This window comes from Alosa pseudoharengus, unplaced genomic scaffold (assembly GCF_046254945.1).
Source record: "Alosa pseudoharengus isolate Yale_2024_CS ecotype anadromous, Long Island Sound unplaced genomic scaffold, YU_APseudo_1.1 YU_APseudo_1.1_scf_9, whole genome shotgun sequence".
NCBI classification, from domain to species: Eukaryota; Metazoa; Chordata; class Actinopteri; order Clupeiformes; family Clupeidae; genus Alosa; species Alosa pseudoharengus.
The window spans coordinates 9310729-9332503 of record NW_027468881.1 but is presented as its reverse complement, the minus strand read 5'-3'; the positions used below and the strand labels follow the sequence as shown (position 1 = coordinate 9332503).

The window sequence follows — 21775 nt, the reverse complement described above, 5'->3', positions numbered from 1 at the left end:
TGTTTGATCACATTGCTTGCAGTAGGACATAGTGTTACTTAGACATAAGTGCACCAGAAACGGGAATACAAATGAACAGTTAGGCATTCTGTAACATGCCACATCACGTTACACAACTACCCACTTCCATGCAACATAAAATATATGAAAGATACAAAAGTGAAAGAAACATTACATCAAACGAGATCAAACATGAATATGACTTTAAACTACAACGCATTGTCTACACATGATTTTGTCTGGCTTCATGGAGTGAGCCCATTCTATTTACCTGGCATGCTCCAAGAACACCAGGTGATCTCTGAGTGAGATTGGCATGCGGCTATTGATGTGGTCCATTGGGGCTTTCTTCAGGTCCACCAGAAGTGTCCCCTTGTCGTTGCCAAACACCTGCATCCGTACAGCTACCGATCCAGTCACATTCCTGAACTCCTTACAGGCTTCATTGCTCCAGCCACTCGTCTGTCACATACAATACAATTAAGTAACACACACACACACAAAAGTTTAGTTGACATGGACATTGCACATTAATAAACATGAAACATAAATATGCAAGAATTAGCATTTTATTTTTTATTATTATATATTTTATTATTTCATTATTCTCTTAGGGCACAAATGTAAATCATCACAGATATCTTATGCCAACATGACCACCATTTTGTTGAATCAGGAACCGTATTCCTCTCCCACACCCATACCTGGACCGGGACGATGCCATTGAGGCCACACCTGATAGCCTGTTGAGGCCACCGGCTTAACTCCACCTGAGCATTTCGGTCGGGTCTCCTCAGGACCTCGTTCAGCCCCACCAGAGCCTCACCACTGACAAAAGAGAGGAACAGGTGACATGGACATTAACTGAAGCTGACAGCCAATAACAAAAATACAAAACTTTAGAAATACATTCTGACGTTAAAAAGTCATGTTATAATTCCCAAACTGAAACCACCCACACACACACACACACACACACACAACACACCTTGCAATTGTAAGGCCCTTAATAAAGCCGTAATCCAGGAAGAAGACTTTAAGACTGGCGATGTCTGTAGCCAGGCACTGCCGAACAGCCTCCTCGTTCCTCACCTGGAACAGATCAAGCACCTGTGCTCTGCACCACAGGCCTGGCTTCCAGCGGACAAACAGCAGATCACCTACACACACAGCCACATTTACATGCTCAGCTCGGCTCGGCCAGTGTGATTCCAATCAAAGTGTTTATGTGAGCATTGTTATTTAGATTGAGGTATGAATAAATGTGCCCATGTAAACCCACCGAATGTCACATTGACTTGCCCGCAAACTCAACAAGCAGAAATATCATCATGGAAATCCCAGAATCTACATTATGCATATGTGTAGAGATAGGAGAAATGGGTGGTGAAGTGGAATAGTCCAATTTTACAGAGCCGCAATCTTTTTTGAAAGTGTTGGGTTAAATTTATGAGCGGATCCAAGAAAGCAAGACTATCCTGTAGCTGGTATCAATAAGAAGGTCAGTAGCAAATCTCTTAGTTGACAGTAATAGATAGTTAGATTACCAGATAACTCAAAATGTCATTATATAAGAATGTACAGGGATCTTAATGTGGCATTAGGCTGCGCTGCGGTCATAATTAAAAGGAAAAATAACAACAAGAACCGTACAGAACCGAAACCGTGACCCTAAAACCGTGATACGAACTGAACTGTGGTGCAGTTTTTGTGAACCATGCCACTCCTAGTATAAACAGCTTTCATTCCTTTGGAAATAAAAGCATGCAATGACATGATGCTAGCTAGACATTTTCTGTTTGCCATTAAAAGTGAATTATGAGCCAGGTAGCCACCTAGCTAGCTGAGTGGAATGCGTTTCAATCGGCATATCATGTAAATCATGCTTCATGTAAAATAATTATTGAAGATTTCAAGGCTCACCAGTTCCATTACACAAAGGCAAAGACAACTCTTCATATTTTTGTCCATTTTCCAAATCACAGTGAGTGCAGCCCATGTCAATGTGCCCTGGCTCTCAGTTTATAACTGGTCAGTAGTGGGAACCGGATAACTCGGGCAATTTCCTTTAACCTCGTCTTTGTTGCCTTCATGATTTCCTTTTATAAGTTTCTTATATTAAAAAGGAGATCAATTATCAACAATTGACAAGCCAACTGGAACTTGCCACTCTCTTTCTCCCTCTCTTTGCTTGCTCAGACATGTTGCCAATTAAATGGATTAGCATAACGTTCAAGTTGGATCTTAATGGAGAGGACCCGAAAAGTATCACCTTAATGCAACATGCTGTTGGTGCATTTTGACTTTGTAAACGTTCTCTAACAAGAGTAAAAAGCAGTTTGCAGTAAAGCTACTATTTATTGGCTAAATGCTGGTCCCCCCTCTGTCCCTTGCTGCCCCATGCACAGTGTATGATGCCTGTGGTGGCAGTTCCTCCCCATCTTCAGCTAACCCCATAGACAGTAAAATAAACTCTTAGGCTTGCGGCTTCAGGATTTGCGGCTTCTGTTACATGACATCAGCCTCCCACAAAGGAAGTAGGCAAGGTAAACAAAATGCATTAATTGCATTAATATTTTGTAACGCGTTATGTATTTCAAAATTAATCCTGGACATTAACGCGTTAATTTTGACAGCCTTTTGACAGCCTTTTTGACAGCCAACTTATTCTAAAGTATTTGTAGACTTGTAGATGATCATGTTACAGACGATACATGCAACTTATAGTTACAACTTATTCTAAAGCACTTGAAGACCTGTAGATGATTCAGTTACAACCGATACATGCCCACAAACTCACCTTTTTTGACCACATTACTTGAACTGAACATACACTTGCTCCCCATGCAGAATGTATTGATCTTCCTGCTTAGATGAGTTCCAGCCCTCTGCTCTGACACATAGCGCACGTAGAAATGGGCTGGGTTGACCACATGAGTCACGACTACCCAGAGTAGGCACACTACAAACACAAGTGTAAAAGATAGATATAAATACCATTATCCAGAAAAAAGCATGTTTATGTTACATGTAGCAGTCTATTATGATAAACTCATCCAAGACGAACTTTAAAGTGCCCATATTATGACTATTTTTCAACAAGTTAAAATAGGTCTATGAGTTCCAGAAAACATGTTTCTGAAGTTGTATGCTAGAACCTACCTCTATTACCCTCTGTTTCAGTCCCTTTCAGAGTGTGCTGTTTCTGCTGCTCATTACATATGAGCTGCTGCTCATTTACCCACACCCCACTCACTCACCAGTCTGTTTCAAAAAGGAGCAACTAGACTTTTTGACATTCGTTATCGCATCAAGGTTCCCACTCCAAGTCAAATATAAAATTCCATGACTTTCCCCTGACTTTCCCTGACAAAAAACTACATTTCCATGACCTATTATACAATGAATGATGCAATATACGTCCAAACATTTCAGACCAGCTGCGTAGCGTTCAAGAATGTTTTACTTTTTTTGGGCAGGAGAAGAATAAATGGACATTAAATTAACAAAGTTGGGCTAACCACAACTACTTAAGCAAGCAGTAAAGCTAATAAGCTATACACCAATTCTGCATGGACATATATTTGTACTAATGTATTTTGGCAAGTACATTTTAAACTGCTACAACAAAATTCCCTGATATTCCATGACATTGACCCAAAAATGATAAAAAAATTCCCTGATATTACAGAAATTCCATAACCTGTGGGAACCCTGTCACATAATTTGGGACTTGTCTATTATCGAACATTGTAGTCGGTTTGGCTAAGAGCCTACCTAGATATAACGTCAGATTTACTACCAAATTGTGAGACATTTTAATTTGACATTACATTTTCCAAATTGAGAGAGTTTGGATTATGTTTCAGTAGTTAGACTGACACCTACGTGCATCAATCGGGAATTAGCTAAATGGAGGAAGTGGGCGCTTCACTTGCACTGCCTCAATGAGAAGCCGAAACTTTCTGTGATTCTGATTGGCTGGATTCGTGCTGACTAACAAATCAGACTGTGTAGTGGGTGGGAATATTCAAATGTTTCGGCCAATGACGTAGAAAATCCTGCCGATTTTGAACAGCTCACCCGGAGACTGAAGGCAGGATACATTTAGAAACCTGTATCTTACTCAAAACAGCATGGATGGGAAGTTTGTATGCGTGTGGATTCTGTGGAAGCATCAGAGACACATAATAACACCCCAAATCCCAGAAAAAGTTTTTTTTTCAAAATATGGGCACTTTAAGGACAGCCATATCAAAAACATGTAATAACCCATAATGTAGGGCTATATAATTTAAGGAAAGTCTACAGGTAGTAATTCTTATAGGAAGGACAAAAGTCCATAGTCCAAGCTAGAACATTTCCCCAATCTTATATTTCTATTTTTGTCTCGGTTCTGCATTCAGAAATAACACTGTAAACATGATGGCATGATGTACGGCCTTAATATGCTATATATTTGTTTGGACACCTTTCTCCTCCCGGGCTGGTGGCATAGGATCCTCGGTCCCTTTGGGCTTCCTCTGACCCTCCTGTTGCTTTGGCTCTGCCATTTGGATTGGCGATGCAGAAACTGTGGCAACCACCATGCAGACACAGACACAGACACACACACAAATAGTCTACAAATCACTGCTCATAAAACACCTTCTCTTATATCCTTACAAAAGCCAGTGTCCCTGGAGCAACTCAGGGTTAAGTGCCTTGCTCAATGTTAGCAGTCAGGAATCGAACCTACAACCTTAGCCACTAAGCTACCACCCCACCTTTCGTGTCCATACCTCCAGGGCTGTCCTCAAAGATCTCCTCGATGATGACATTGGGGCTGGAGTTGGACTGAGCATTTTGAATCCCCTGGTACTCCTGCTGCCAGTCCGCAGCGGAGGGCGGTGAGGGGGTCTTTGGGCGGGAAAGGCTGCCACGAGATTCTACAGAGCTTCTCGATGATTTCTTGAACCTTGGAGCCACATGCTCCGTAGATACACTGGACAAGCAAAACACACACACACACATACATAGACAGACAGACAGACAGACAGAGACAGAGAGAGAACTGTACATTTATTCAGAAGCACTACAGAAGCAAGTAGTATTTCCCCTACATTGACTTATTTGTGGTGGCCCACCACAATATCAACATTGACCACCACACAATGATTTTCTATGTTGTACTATTTAAATTCTATTTAAAATGAAATCATTGTATAGCTATGTGCACCTTTGCACAGTCTCTCCTTGTCTCTGTCTCTCAATGAACCTGCATGCATGGTTAAAGAAACCTACCACCACTGCTGATTTACGGTGTGTGCCCTTAAATTTTCTGGTTGCGCCTTTAAAATGTTCAGTTGGAGGACACTGTGCTCCTAGTTAGTCTGGAGCTTTGTATATGGCCGTATGACAATCAGTTGGCCAAATCAAATCAGCGGGCTATATACAGTGATCGCCAGATGAGCAATGGTGCCTATTTATTCACGTGACCTGAGCGTGCTTTGGTTGATTTTGTGTACAGCCAAAAGCTTGAGAACTAGAGAAGCTAGATGTTTAGATGTCGCTATCTATCTATAAAGCAAGAAGCGTCTGTGTGTGTGTGTGTGTGTGTGTGTCTGTGGCACGCATATCTCGCTGACTGTTTGTCAGACTGACCTAAGATTTCGTATGTGGCTTGCACGTGGCACAAAGGTGTGCACTCTCGATTTTGAAGATTTTTGAATGCATATTTCAAAATATGCTTATTTACGTAGGACGTTTATCGCTGCACTGCACTGTTTACAAGGGGACCAGTTTCAGGGGAGCTCCACCCCATGGATCGTGTACTGACAGTAGCTAGGTCCAGAGAACGGGCTCTGCTAGGTCTCACTTTCATGAGTCAGTCGCAATTTAAACAGATTACTCGGGAACCGCTTGTGGGTTAAGATGCAAGATGATTATCATGTCTGACCTCAACAATAAAGACTCCCTGTATGCAGTTTGCTTGCATAAAATGATTACTTGCAACACGCCAACAAACACGGGTATGTAGTGACCACTCGAATAGCCCAGGCTACTTTGGACTTTCAAGAGACTTTGACTAAAACGACAATTCCGACTGCAAGGTCCCAAATTGAAACGAGCGATAGGCTAATGCCACATAGCTAACGTTAGACAAGTTGCAGACTGAGCGACGGCACTTATCACGCCATTAAACACGGGTATGTAGTGACCACTCAAAATAAAAGTATGTGCAAGCTTCGAATAGCATTATGAAGTTATTCAGTAAGCTATAGCCTACATTTAGCCTTAACTCAAAACAGTTGTCATTATGTCATTCTGATCTGTAGAAATGTCACATGCAGCCATGCCTAAATCTATTAGAGGCCACATTAATTATAGGCTAATATATTATAATATTCAGTATTCATTATTGAATGCTTAGCTGGAATGATGTTTCCCTATCATCCTATTTTTAAAGCAGGCATACATGTGGGCATGTAATTGAGCTACGGGTTTTCTTCAGGAATGGCATGTTTGAACGGGCACTGCACTAGTCTTTAAGATATTGACTTTAAAAAATTAACAGAAAACCGTGATTAAGGCATTTGTCGAGAAGAAAGATGTCTTGGCTGTCCTAAAGGATTCATGGTAGGCTATTTTGTTGATCTGGGGCCATATTCACAAAGAATTTTAAGGCTAAAAGTAGCTCCTAAGTGGCGAATTTAGGAGCAACTCCTAAAAATAATGGGCGTGTCACTCCTCTTTTTCACTAAAAGTAATTCACGAAGCATTTTAGACCTAAAAGTAGCACCTAAGTCTGGGACAGCTTAAAAGAAGTCAAGAGGACTCCTAACTCACTAAGACCTATTCACAAACAGCTTTTTGCGGCATTTCACGTCGCAATGTTTTGAAATGCGCATGCGGCAACAGGAGCTTCCAATCGCGAGGGAACAATTTTGCATTGTAGGCATAAAAGGGATGCAATAATGCCACCAACAACAACCAAAACGACTCATTGTCAACATGTAAATTAAATGTAACGTTTCATTGTGAATCAAATTAAAATATTCTCCTCTTTGCATATGGTGACAGATTAATTTAATAATGTTGCAAAGATACTGCATCAATCCGTAGGCCTATGTTTCATTAGGCTACTAGGCTATTTGTTTTGTCTTACTCTTTATTCATTTAGGCTAGGCCTTTTTATTCAGTTATTCATCATCTTCCGTCCTTCGCACTACTTGTGTAGCGCACGCATTCTCAGACCTGTCACTCATCATCGTAAGGGAGGTGTTTGGAATCATTCCCGCGTTACAATCATCAGCCAATCAAGGTGGTCACTTCAGTCAAGCTCGTGCATGAGTAATGACGTCATCCATAGCAACGAAGACTCACTCTTAGTTTAGGAGTTGTCATTTTTCCTTACTAAGAGTAGGTCTGAAAGGCTTTGTGAATAACTTTTAAGAGAAAACTCCTAGCTAAAATATTTTAGTGCGATTTAGGAGTACTCCTAGTGGTAAGATAAAAGGCTTTGTGAATACGGCCCCTGATTGGTTAGGTCTATCCAATTGTGTGCAGAGGCGTTTTTCCTCCTGTGTCAGTTGAAACACGCCCCATAATCACGTCCCAATGCAACAGTTCACCCATATTCTGAATAGAATTAAGTTCTGGCTAAGTCAGGCTAGCATGGAGGAGGCTAACAAAATGTTTGTTGAATGGCGGCGTCCTAACCCAATGCATGAATAAAACTGTATTAAGAATTTCTGGCCTAAATTAATTTATTTTCACATTGACATAGTGTTCTACAGAATAATTTGACAGCTCAAGTATACTGTTAATGGACTGAGTGCTGTGTTAAGCAATAATAAAGTAGATAAATATCTGGTGAAGATAGCCCTGAGCCAGATTAATTAGCCAACCAGTTTGTAAAGAGCTCATAAGACATCACAGCAGCCATTTTGACATGATATAGTAGGGCAAGCACAGGTGCTACGAAATATCTTAATTCGCTTAATGTACGACAGGCTCTCAGTGTGCTTGTTTGTTTCCGATAGAGCCAGGTGAGTTTGCACCTGCTGGTATTGTTAATGTAATTAGTGTCTACATGGAACGGGATGGTTGTTGCACCTAGTGAATCCGCACACTACGATATAGAAGGATTTATGTGTGTGCTAAAATTTTTATTATTGGGCAAACAAGGTATTCACTGTCAATGTCAGAGTGAACAGGTAAGGAGCAGAATATAACAGAAGATGCCGTTACAATACAGCTAACGCTCCACCGGAAACAAATGAGTGCACTGAGAGCCTTTTGTGCATTGAGCAAATTAAGTCTCTGTTCAGTTTACAGTATGTGTAGCAAATTCAGAACCTTTCATTAGTTACACCTGGGCCTACCATATATATCACAATGGCTGCTGTGAAAAACGTCCACGGATCTCATTCTGCTACACTTAAACTGAAATGATACGTAATTAAGGTAGTTAGTAACACCTGTGCTTGCCCTGCTATTTCATGTGTTTAAATATATACTGTGAAAAAGGTCTATTGCTGTGTCACTATCTTAGCCACTTTTTGAAGTTTAACAGTTTTAAATCTGCCTGTGACAAGAAGTTACGTGACTTCCTAATCCCCATTGTTATGTCATCAGTACCTCTGGTTTAATCTATTACTGTGTTGACCCTCATCTAATTTTCTGAGTCTTTATTTTTTTTGCGCATCAGCCACTAGAGGGCACATTATGTTTGTGTTAGCCTAGTCTTTGAGGCTTGAGAAAAGATGAGTGGTTTTATTGTGGAAATATACCAATAAGCAGTTCCCCCTTTACTTTGATACTCTGATACAAGTTTTTTCTGCTTTTCTGTCTGAGCATAACATGCTACATTAATTGTGATACATCACCTATTTGCCTTTTTATGATCTCACTTGGATGATCAGCAAAAACACGTCGGTGCTGCCCTTAATGTTTTAAAATGAAGGGAAGTCCCTGGATATTACCCTGGTTAATTGTATGCGGGAATCAAACCAAAGCCATATACATCAAACCTGGATCCCTAAATCTGTTATATTAGTTAATTGTGGGTAAATTTCATATAGCCTAATATTTTGAATATAATTTCCAGATATTGATGGGTAGGCTAATTAATCAATCAGCATGACATGACCTTGGTGGTGTAACAGTTATATTCTTTATTTATTTAAGCTTTTATGTTGATTGCAAAATAAGTCTGTGTAGTGCTTTTAGAAGTATACAGTATAAGTAGCATTGTCTTGCTGCCATTCTTGTATTATTACGGTCAGAATATCATCATTCTGGTTTCTAGACAATTTAGTTGTGTATCAGCTGAATCCAAACTTTTTTGACACAGTACTCATGTTCATCTAAGGGAATAACTTTGTGTTAAACTGAAACTGGGTACAGTTCTAAATTGCAGCTGAGCTAGCAAGACAAAGCAATTGCCCCATTACAACCATTGCACAGACACATCAGGCTTACCTGTTGCCCTGGTTCATGCTGAGAGCTTGCTCCAGTTTCTCTGAATCAAGGCTGCAGCTACACCAAAGACAAATATACATGGAAAAGCATTAGTGTTACTGAGGACAACATTTTCAGGCAAATAAAGGGATAGTACCTTTGAATCTAGGCTTAGAATAACCCATATGGGTTAACTGATCATACTGCTGGTAATGCAGGGCATTTCTACTATTATTCACACACACACACACACACACACACATTTATCAATAAAATATGCATGACCCTTTCATTCTGCTAGCCAGGCACAAATTGTAAAAAGTGAGTGGTGAAGCAGCAGTAACGACGCTGCCTGACAATTGGTCAACCCCGGTTTGACTGATCAACTTTGACTTTCACTTTACTATCAACTCTACTGTCAACATGAACAAAAGTAGTACCTTTAAAGAAGCTTTAAATTACCTTAAAGTGTGTGTGTGTGTGTGTGTGTGTGTGTGGGGAATGTTACCCGAGTCCTGTGACTTGAGTCAGGCAGCTCAGATCAAAAGCCTGCATGTCCACAGGAGCACGCAGAGCCTCCAGCACCTTCGTTAAGCAAAGTTATACAAACAAACAACATTCTGGTAAGCTTGGCTTGGCCAAGATAAATCACATGGGCAATTCTAGCATGTGTGCCTAACGGGGACTGGAATGAGCCATTGACAGCTGAACAAAAGTCAGGTAGACAGAAGTATACTGATTGCTGTCTATTAGAAGAGTATAAAGGATATGAACATACCAACATATTGACACTACAACTGAGCATACAGAATTGTTACTTTTGTGCACTACCACACCCTGGTGTTTACAGTATAATTGTTTACCTGCTCAGCATTGCAGTACTCCTGGAGCACAGGTGAGTTTAAGTTTTCGGCCTTTGCAATCGCACTCTCTAGACTTTTCTTCTTCTGTTCAACCTCCTGCAACATACGGCGAATCTCAGAGAAGCAGTGATCCAGCTCACCCAATCCTGACACCAATGCCACCTTCCTGAAACACACAAACAGAAGAAGATAGATAGATAGATACTTTAATGATCCCCAAGGGGAAATTCAAGAACAAGACAAGTCTGAATGGATGGTTTGAAGGGAGGATACTGGTAACTCCAGGGAGGGGTGTTTATATAACATACAGGCACAGAATGCTGTTTATTGATTATTGTTTATAGGATCCCCATTAGCTGGGGCATAAGTCCCAGCTATTCTTCCTGGGGTCCGACAGTACAAACAGATCTGAGTATAAGACAAGACTATGAGTATACAGTATACATACATTTATACATACATACATACCAGTGGCGATTGCTGCTCTTTGGAACCGGGGAAGCTCTGATAAAAATGCTCAATTATTAAATTAATATTATTAAGGTGCTATATTGTTCTTTGAGGGCAAAAATTATCCCAGAATCCAGAATAGTCCAAACAGTAGGCATGGCAGACATGGCATAATGTAGCCTACACCGTTATATAGCGCGCTACCTAACTTAGCCTAAATACACAACTGAAACAAAAGCAAGTCACAAACTCTGTAACTCCACATAACGGTTTTATTTACAGTATGCTATTTACAAAGACAAATAGAAACCGACTGTATTGCTCCCAAATTATTAGAACTTGAGCAGCAACTTGCCTTGCCTCTCGACTTCACCTGCCAACACTAACGTTAACGCATCCCTTGAACTTGAACCACTTCCTGTCAGATCGCGACATACGCGGTCAATCAAAAACAGTCCAGCCTCTATGACAGTTCCTCCAATCATCATACAGAAGCTCGGCGTCCGGGCCATCCCACTGTCCCATTCACTTCCAGAGACACCGGGCTTCCCTGGAAATGACAATTTTGTGGCGCTTGTCCAATAAACATGTTGCTTTTCTGCACTGAGATCAGCCCACTCTGTAGTGCCATTGAAAGGCCAGTGAAGCCGAGCGTCTATGGGTTTTTTGCATGGTTTTTTGATGGATTGTGTCGTCACAGCAATGTATTACGGGTGCGAAATCACGATAAATGACCGGCAAAACCTTATTGCTGAACAAACTAGCCATGAAGATGAACATGTTTTCAGCATGTTCCAGTTGGAATAGTAGGCTAGAAGCTAATGTAATAGTGTTATTTGATGCGATTTTCCGTGATATTTTAGGAGGCTGAGGTTCCCCTGTAGTCTTAGAGCAATCGCCTCTGATACATACATACATGATATATACATAAACAAAATACATAAAACCTACTAAAAACCTACTAAAAACTCTTACATGCACCCACTAATTACTATTCAGGTCACAGCTGTCCCCTTTGTATGGTTGACTAAGATACTTTTTCATGTGTTTTTTGAAAGTAGATTTTTTATTTATCTTAGTTAAGAAAGTTGGCAGCTTGTTCTGTTCTGCTCTTGCTCTGTATTCGACTGTCCATTTAAATGAGTTGGTGTTAGCTTTAGGTACAGTACATTGCCCCGCAGCTGCATACCTTGTATTACCTTGTATTACAAGTATGGGTATTACAACTTTTGCAGAAGAGATTATATTGACTCAGTGGTGTTTTCTTGTTTAAAATTGTCCAGGTTGACATTAATATGGAAACATTCAGCCCATCTTCAATATTCAACTAGTTTAAGATTGAGTGCATGTGGTTGATATTTGTCTTGTAAGGACATCTAAGAACAAGTCGTGCTGCTTTGTTCTGGACCCGCTGAAGTTTGGCCAGATGTTCCTTGGTGGCATTTGACCATACAATGTTGCAGTATTCCATCTGAGAAAGGACCAATGTATCCGTAACCTTCTTTTTGTCTGTTGCAAGGAATGAGCAAGGAATGAGTTGCTGCGTCTAAGTAAGGCAATTCCACTACTCATTTTCTTCACTATCTGGTCAATTTGTTTAGACCAAAACAGTCTACTGTCTACTGTCTTCCATTACCTGTTCGATTGGTGTTTTGGTAATAGAGAGATTAAGCACTGGTTCATGACTTATAGGTAAACTATGCAGTATTGGCAATTTCCTTACTGTTTTCTCGGTTTTTGCTTCTTTTTCGCTGGCTCTGTCATGACGAATGTCTGAGAAACTCCATCGCTACCTTTTTCTAGCCAGTGCCTGGCGCGTATGTGTATTTGAATGCAGTAAAGCAATTCGTTACACTCGTTATACTTCCTGACACTGAGGCCGTCGGCCCGCCGGCCCACAGTTGCAAGGGTGGTTTTTCCGCTCACAGGCGCTAGGAGGAAGCGAGACGGCCACCATTCAACCCGAAAAAAGTCATATAACCATTCATATAACAGACTCTGAAGCTGTTAAATGAAGGTAAATTGAGCTAAAAAACTTGTATATTAAGCTAAAAAACCTGCATAGTGTGCCTGTAAGGAATGATTAGAACCAAATACAATACTTTTAGTTTGCTAGGTCTGTAGGTGTCTTAGGAGATGTATACACAGTTGTATCATCCGCATACATTACTACTCTCGCATTGTGTAGAGCTAAAGGTAGGTCATTAGTAAAGATGAAAACATTAGTGGACCCAAGCAGCTTCCTTGTGGTACACCAAACTCTACTCTTTTACTGTCTGAGAAACTACCATTAAAAAATACTTTTTGAGACCTTAGTGTCAGATAGATCTTCAGCCAGTCTCTTGCTGAGGGTTGAAAACTAGGGGTGTAAAGATTAACCGATAAGTATCGGTATCCGTTTTTAACGTGTAAGATACGGCTACATCGATATGTGAAGCCCCGTATCGGAATAAAACTGAAATGAACCGGCCGTTATATCGATTTACTTGTTACAAATCGGTTCATAACCTTTTCTGCTCGCTCAGACTCAGACCAAAGTAGACAAAGGACTTCATTACCCATACATCTACTGCAATTTAAGCACGTGACAACTCGCACTCTGTCGTTGTTTGACAGATTTTACTCTTTTGTTTGTCAAAATCCAGCGCGAAATTAAACACTTACTATAGCATTCCTAAACGGCAACGATAGTCTGTAGAGTAGCCTTACGTTTGATGAAGGGATTTCCTTAATGTTAAAGAATAATTTGGCCCTTGCTGCTAAAACGATGTACAAATTATTATTATTTTGTTCATATTCACTCAGACTTGGAACAAAATAGGCCCAGTTCATTATAGGCCTATGTTGTTCTAGCTATGAGAAAAGGCCAAGATTGTCTTAAGCACCGTTTTATTTTATTTCGGTATTGTCTTACCTCAACAATAGGCTACAGCTCCTTGAAAACAATCAGATATAACTCTATAAAATCTATAAAGTCTATAAAAATGTATTTTTATGTTGTATCTGGCTGCTTTGTTTGGCTGAAATGTAGACTATTCTTTTTTCATTTCAATACAATATATGATACAAACCTCAGTTTAGATAATCATATACACACATTTGTTTTTGCCTAATTGACATGACCATGATAATTTATAATATAAAATTAATTTGCACCTTAAGCAAATGATAAAAAATCTTTCAGAATGCTTTCCATTCTTCAACTGCATCGAACTGCATCGAATCGCATCGCATCGAATCGTACTGAATCGTTTTTTATGAACATGTATCTTTTCTTGTATCGAATCGTGCCCATGTATCTAGATGTGAATCATATCGTCTTTTACATGAGAGATTCACACCCCTATTGAAAACCATAGCTTTCCAGCTTTTGAAGAAGTAGGCCATGGTCAATCACATCAAATGCTGCAGTAAAATCTAGAAGGACCGCACCACAGATGTTTTGATGGTCAATTTCTGTCAGCCACTCATCTGTCATTTGAGTTAGGGCAGTACATGTCGAGTGTCCTTTCCTATATGCATGTTGGAATTCAGTTATCAAATTATTTACAGATAAGTAATGTTGCATTTGATCAAATACCGCCTTCTCAAAAATCTACTAAGTGCTGATAGCAAGCCAAGATAAATCACCTACAATTTGGCAAATGATTATACTGTTTATCTTCAGATCCATTTTAAATAAGGCGTCACTTGACTTAAGGAGCACTTTTGCCTTCCAAATCTTTTCACAGTGTAATCTCCCCAAGATTCATGGAGCATTCTTACCTTTTCTGCACTACGCAGATGGCTTTCTCCGTCATCTCGGAGATCTCTGCAAGCAGACGCTTCTTCTCAGTCCTCACCTGAGTCTTCAGCCCCTTAGCCAAACGCTGCACACAAATGCACAAGAACCCGCGGACTTAAGACCCTTTTACACCAAGTCCGAATTTTCGGGCAAAATTTGCCCGAAATCACGCAGGTAATGAAATACATGTGTTCTTATTAGTCTTCACATACCAAGGATGAAATTTGTTCAGTCTTGAATGTATTTTTCATTGCATCGTCCTTGGTGGGTAAAGACTAATAAGAACGCATATTGAATTACCAGCGTGATTTCATGTGAATATTTCATCCAACAATTCGGACTTTCACGGTGTGGTGATCATCTTAAGACAAAAATTAAGTTTCATCACCAAAAATTAACAGGAATGCAAACACTACCTCATGAATGCTCTGCAACTGACTCTGAATTTTAATTGCTTCAATGAGGGCATGATCCACTGCCTTCTTAAGAGCCGCATCCTGTAAGACACACATACGCAACTAACACGAGACCATATGTGACAAAGAGACGCTTCATTTTGATGTGCATCTGGTTTGTATCTGAGGTAGTCTACCATGACATGGACCCACTCTTTGCTATGACTGCATGATGGTAATGTCTGTCAATAAGGTACATGTGAGAACACGCATTACCTTTTCTGTGTGGCCCGATCCAGTGACAGCTAGCGCCTTTTCAGCGTTGGTTTTCTGCCGGTCTTCTCGGCTGTACAAAATACACTACAACTGACTACAAACATGTAACTGTATATGAGAGCAAATTATGAGTATATCAAAGGCACCCTTAACAGTTTTTTGACCTTAACATAATGTTTCCAAAGTCATTTTGATGGCACATAACCTCATAACATGACAAACGGCACTTCTGTCATTGTCTGAGTGGCCCTCTGTAGGCAAATACCGACCTAGCACCCCCCCCCCCCTTTTTCTACATACTGATGTCGGTGCATTCCCTCTATATTATATCGGAGTTATGTTCATACTTTGTTTCAAAAGATGCATATTTAGTTTGTTTATTATTGCGCTTCTCAACTTTAGGGGGATCCTGAGAGCAAATCTTGATTAGTGCTGCTTTAAGTGGATGTGAGTAGATCTCACATCCACTTATCATGTCTGAAAATATGTGGTTAATTTGTTCGTGTTTAAAAGTAGATAAACTTTTGCTTCAATATAACCTCAACAATCATTATCTTACCTCTTCTTAATTTTGGCTGTGTAAATGAGGCCAATGGTCTTGCTATCCACCTGTAGCCCATCAACTCCATCTTCATCCACACTAGTTTCCAACTTGGACACAACACAACATATACTTACAATACAGCTTTGTCTTTTGCTGAAAGGTCATAGCCATTTGTAATGTAAATCTATCTATGGTTATTATGTCTGTGTTACAGAGAAATCCACTTTAATAAGAACCTAAAATGTATACAGCAGTGATTTTCAACCGTTGTTCCGTGGCACACCAGTCATTCATGATGGACTTAAACATAAGTTATATACTGTAAGGCTGTTAATCATACATACTATATGATGGCAGAATTATAATGAAATCAAACACAACGTATAAAATGTAGTATACAGCACATGTAGTTCAACAGGAGATTGACGTGAGAGATCATCAGGTGTGCCGTGGGAAATTGTCCAATTTCACTTAATCAGTCCAAAAACATTTACTATTTAGTTGTTGTTCTAGTTTTCTAATATCTATGGGTGAAGACGTAACACAGCGATGGATAAATAGGCCTACTGGAAAAGGGAAATGCAGACTCTGAACTGAACTGTAAACAAATGGATTAAACTGCTGTATTAGGCTATAAGGTGCAATTTTGTTACCGTGGCTCAAAACATTTAGGAAAATACTGTGCTATGGCTTTGTTGAACAACACAAATACTCTTTTATGTCAGTGGGTGGCAGTAGGTAGCACAATAATAACCTGGTTAATTAAGTGATGCACACGAGAAGTGGCGTTGAAAAATTTGAAAGTTAGAAAGCTAGATACCCCATTGGGCTCCGAACGTACATAAATAACGCTGCCATCAAGGTCGGAACAAAAATCAATGGAGGCCATGGAGAAACAGGTGTCTCTGATTGTCGGCAAGTGTTGCCCATAGACAGTAAGGTGTTTGCCCCAAGCAATATGACCAAAGATTGTTAAGGCGTATATGACTGCCGTGTTCACGTAGCCTATGCCACAAATTGAGAGACTAAATTGTCATTACTTTTGGGATACAGTGTGTTACATTTTTGGTTGGTGGTGTGCCGCGGGATTTTTAGTAAAAAATTTACCGTGGCTCAAAAAAGGTTGAACAATACTAGTATACAGGATAGGAGTGAGTGTACACATTCGTGATCACCTTGCAGTCTGGGCACGTAATCGTGTTAAATGGTGACTTCAGCAAGTTCAGACAGGAAGCACAATACACATGACCACACTGGAGAAGGTGTGGGAGGTTCCCTTCTTCCTCCTCTGCAATGTAATATCACATTTACTTGAGCGAACGGCAATTTCAACTGACAATTATATAAACTCATTTAACATATTATGTTGACAGACATAAAATAAACAAACAAACAAAACTAAAAACTAAAAAACACTGTGGCTGTCTGAAAATGTGAAACTTAAGGAATGTGCGTAGCCTATTAGCAATATTCTGCCAATTAGCTACAACCCTCCCTCTTCACGTTTGCAGTTCACAACTCGCTACACAAAAAAGAGAAAATGACTTCCTAAACATCACTATATAACATAACTACATCTCTTTTCATCCCATACATAAAAGAGAGCTTGCCAACAAGCTAGCTACTGTAAGTAATTAACTAACGACTTAAACCTGCTAGTTAGCACATGCCACTAGCTATCCCCTTGAGCACGCTTGATAGATGTTTAGCCTACAGTTTCATTTTTATACTATCTTGGTGCAAATTTAAACACATATATGGCATATACAAAGACACAACAGCTTAAACACCAATTGATAATCCTGACATACCCGCTAGTATGTAGAATTGACGGCATATCTTGCACGTAATTGTAAAGCGATTTTCAGCCATCCTGACCTCTGTAACGAGCCAACCTTGCACTTAAAACACGCAGATGCATCTGCCTTCCATGCGCTCGGTGGCGCGCGCGAGCCTGAGGTGCGTAAAAACGTCCGCCAACATGGGGTGAATAAGTAGTAAAAGTCTTAGCTAAATTTCACATTCATAAATGTAAGTTTATTGGTAGCAAGCCCTCTTTTATGGCCTATAAGAATGAGCTTAAACAGTACATTAATCAACTTCAATTCTGTCATAACCCTAAAGCAATACGAACTGTTACAGTAGTAGCCTGTACATTTTGTTTTGGTTAAGCTTTGTGATCTCTTATTATAACCTTCCATAGCGTCTGAATTGCATACATGTTTTTTTTTTTCTTTATCTATGTAATGTTGAATTTTTCATGGTACCATCGTGATTTTTAACGTGTACTATGTTTGTTGATGTATCAATGCTTATTCATAATAAAAATAAATAAATAAAAAAAATAAGTAGTAAAAGTAGGATCTAGTACCATTAGTCCATGGGCCAGAGCAGAAGTTGGTATCACCAAAGGTGGCAAAATCTAGCAATGATTTTCGTAATCCTTTATGTCTGAGAGATATGTTTTGGTATGATAACCTTTTCTAAGTGGTAGCTTAGTTGTATTTTTACTGGCTTTTATACCCATACCCAGTACAATTCACAATACATGCCTATGTGTAGGTATAGGTGTATGCAAGTGTGTGGGATGATGTGATATGTCTTAATCTATGTTATATCATATGTATGGCATAGGGTTTTAGAAAATATACAGTTTAGATGGATAATTTAGCTTTCCATGAATTACATAGGCTAAAATGTATCCGTCATACACTTTTTCACCTATATAATATAGGATTAGATAGAGGCAAAAGACTAAAAGTGGGTGGTCAAATCCAAACTCTTGCTATATCACATCTAGAGAGTATAGGCTTTTAGAAAATATATGGGTTTGATAGCTGAATACACTTTACACAGCTATTTTAGACCCATAACTAATAGCTGTCCATTGAAAATGCATTTCAATGTAATGCAAAATACATTACAGAACTGAGGTATAGTGGTATGGAGGAAGTTGGGAGATGTCTCAATGCACATTATATCACATCTAGAATATATAGACTTCTCAGAAGAATATATTTTAGGGTAATTAATCTGTTTTCCTTAATGATACCAAAACTATAATAATCGGACATGCCATGATATTTCAATTCTAAAGAGAATGCATGTAGATCCTGCATAACTATTATAGTCTAAATTCCGTTTTTTCAATTTGTCTGGAACTAGATTTCTTTTCTGAACATTCTACAGTACAAATATAAACTGCCAACTTTAGAGTGTGTTGGTCAGTGTTGCCAGACTGGGCGGGTGCCGGCCCATTTGGGCTTCTTTTGACTTCGTCGGGCGGGGGAAAATAAGCTTTAGGCAGGCAAATAAAATTTGAGTTGAATGGTGGTGACAAAAACGTTGGCGTTTTTTTGCTGAAGAGGGCGGTTTTTTGAGCGTGAATGGGCGGAAATCACTCAACCCAATCTGGCAACACTGGTGTTGGTGTTTTTCTGGGCCACAGGGCCAGTATGTGGATGGAAGCAGTTTAGTTAGGCTACAGAACAACATTGGCTGTTGTAGTGTCAAAAACAGATTACAAGGTGAGTCCTGTTTATTTTTATTTGGGTTCAGATGTGTGAGAATGAGTAAGAATGACCAATGACTAGGCTACTTGAAAGACTAGATATAATAACCCAACCGGCCCAAGTAAGGTACTAACATCATTATCAAGCGATGACGTCTGCTGTAAACCGTAGTGTAGACTTCCCCAATTTGTGTGTGAACAAAAGAAAGGACAAAAATTAGGGGCAGCCGTGGCCTACTGGTTAGCGCTTCGGACTTGTAACCGGAGGATTGCCGGTTTGAACCCCGACCAGTAGGCACGGCTGAAGTGCCCTTGAGCAAGGCACCTAACCCCTCACTGCTCCCCGAGCGCCGCTGTTGTTGCAGGCAGCTCACTGCGCCGGGATTAGTGTGTGCTTCACTTACTTATACTTACTTATACTTACTTAAATAATATACAGAGATGTAGCCTATGTGTGAGAGAGCAGTTTCAGTTGGTAGGCTAGAATACTGATGAGAGTGGCAGAATACTGATGAAGCACAGTCAAGCCACAGCTCAAGCCACTGCACTCTCACTCTCTTTCTCTTCCTTACATACACATACACATACTTCACATACTCAAACATGTTCTCTCCCTCACATACACACACTCTCTGACACTCTCTCTCTCTCACTCACACACACACACACACACACACACTTCATATATTCCCTCTGTCTCTCTCTCACACACACACACAGTCACACACACTGTTGCTGAGTAGAAAAAGGCCTCATTTTAGCACATCATTCCTGATATATCTCTGTTGCTTTCAAATTGTTGTACATCCCAGAATAGAGAAGCATGGCAGAAGGAAGTAGTGGGATTCAGGGGGAGTGTTTAATACATTGTTCAGATATAAACCTTGTGGCACATACTGTATGAACATAAAGTCATGGAACATACTACTGAGAGCAGCTGAAATAAGAGCCTATCACCCCATCCTTGATCTTGCTAAAGGTCTCTCTGAGGGTAGAATACCATCCATATTGTATCACAGAAAATGCCGTAGCATCTTTACTATGAAGAAACTGCTTGACAAGATCTTTGCAAAAGAAATATCTGCAGAACCGTCTGTCACAGAGGACCTAAGAAAATCCGCAAGGGAAGGTCCAACGACTTTAAGAGTTTATGAGGCCAAATGTAGCCTATACAGGTGCTGGTCATATAATTAGAATATAATCAAAAAGTTCAATCATGTCAGTAATTCCATTTAAAAAGCGAAACTTGTATGTTATATTCATTCATTACACACAGACTGATATTTCAAATGTTTAATTCTTTTCTTTTTGATGCTTATAACTGACAACTAATGAAAATCCCCAAAATTCAGTATCTCAGAAAATTTGTATATTACTTAAGACCAATACAAAAAAAGTTTTTTTTAGAAATGTTGGCCAACTGAAAAATATGAACATGAAAAGTATGAGCATACAGCACTCAATACTTAGTTGGGGCTCATTTTGCCTGAATTACAATGAGGCATGGCATGGAGTCGATCAGTCTGTGGCACTGCTCAGGTGTTATGAGAGCCCAGGTTGCTCTGATAGTGGCCTTCAGCTCTTCTGCATTGTTGGGTATGGTGTTATCACATCTTCCTCTTCACAATACCAGACAAGTTTGCTGGCCAATTAAGAACAGGGATACCATGGTCCTTAAAACAGGTACTGGTAGCTTTGGCACTGTGTGCAGGTGCCAAGTCCTGTTGGAAAATGAAATCTGCATCTCCATAAAGTTGGTCAGCAGCAGGAAGCATGAAGTGCTCTAAAACTTCCTGGTAGACGGCTGCGTTGACTTGGACCTCAGAAAACACAATGGACTAACACCAGCAGATGACTGTGGAAACTTTACACTGGACTTCAAGCAACGTGGATTCTGTGCCTCTCTTCTCTTCCTCGAGACTCTGGGACCTTGATTTCCAAAGGAAATGCAAAATTTACTTTCATCTTGACACAAGGAATGCGACAGCTGAAACCCATGTCTTGCATACGTCTGTGCGTGGTGGTTCTTGAAGCACTGACTCCAGCTGTAGTCCACTCTTTGTGAATCTCCCCCACATTTTTGAATGGGTGTCTATAGACCTCTCCAGAATAAGTCCCGCCTCCGTAACTTCCGTATCCATCCAACCTTCGGTCGTCAAATGTCTATGGGAAATAACATGGCGTTTTGAAAGATCGTACCTGTCAAACTCTGTAGGTGACAAAGTAGAAAAAGCTGGTGGGCAGATTGGCCTACACACTTCTGCCATCTAGTTTCCACTGGATTTTTTGATTGTCGGTGCCGTTTAAGTAGTATACTATAGACTATACTACTATAGACTATACTACTTAAACGGCACCGAAAATCAAAAAATCTACATTAATGTGCTTGGACACAGAGCTCTGTGAACAGCCAGCCTCTTTAGCAATGACCTTTTGTGTCTTGCCCTCCTTGTGCATGGTGTCAATGGTCATCTTTTGGACAACTGTCAAGTCAGCAGTCTTCCCCAT

The 21775-nt window shown here is 40.0% G+C and overlaps 1 protein-coding gene across 1 annotated transcript in view; it reads right to left on the bottom strand.

Moving 5' to 3' along the window:
- The window catches only part of rnf17 (ring finger protein 17), a 58795-nt gene extending 37020 nt beyond the window's left edge, over positions 1-21775 (bottom strand). The window contains exons 1-15 of the mRNA XM_076276801.1: positions 21712-21775; positions 16932-17044; positions 15772-15863; positions 15213-15282; positions 14958-15038; positions 14523-14626; positions 10308-10473; positions 9953-10029; positions 9466-9522; positions 4782-4957; positions 4472-4573; positions 2801-2962; positions 989-1160; positions 705-828; positions 272-462 (exon numbers count right to left, since the gene is read on the bottom strand). Coding sequence (XP_076132916.1) covers positions 272-462; positions 705-828; positions 989-1160; positions 2801-2962; positions 4472-4573; positions 4782-4957; positions 9466-9522; positions 9953-10029; positions 10308-10473; positions 14523-14626; positions 14958-15038; positions 15213-15282; positions 15772-15863; positions 16932-17044; positions 21712-21775 — 1751 coding nt within the window. The remainder of the gene's footprint in view (positions 1-271; positions 463-704; positions 829-988; positions 1161-2800; positions 2963-4471; positions 4574-4781; positions 4958-9465; positions 9523-9952; positions 10030-10307; positions 10474-14522; positions 14627-14957; positions 15039-15212; positions 15283-15771; positions 15864-16931; positions 17045-21711) is intronic.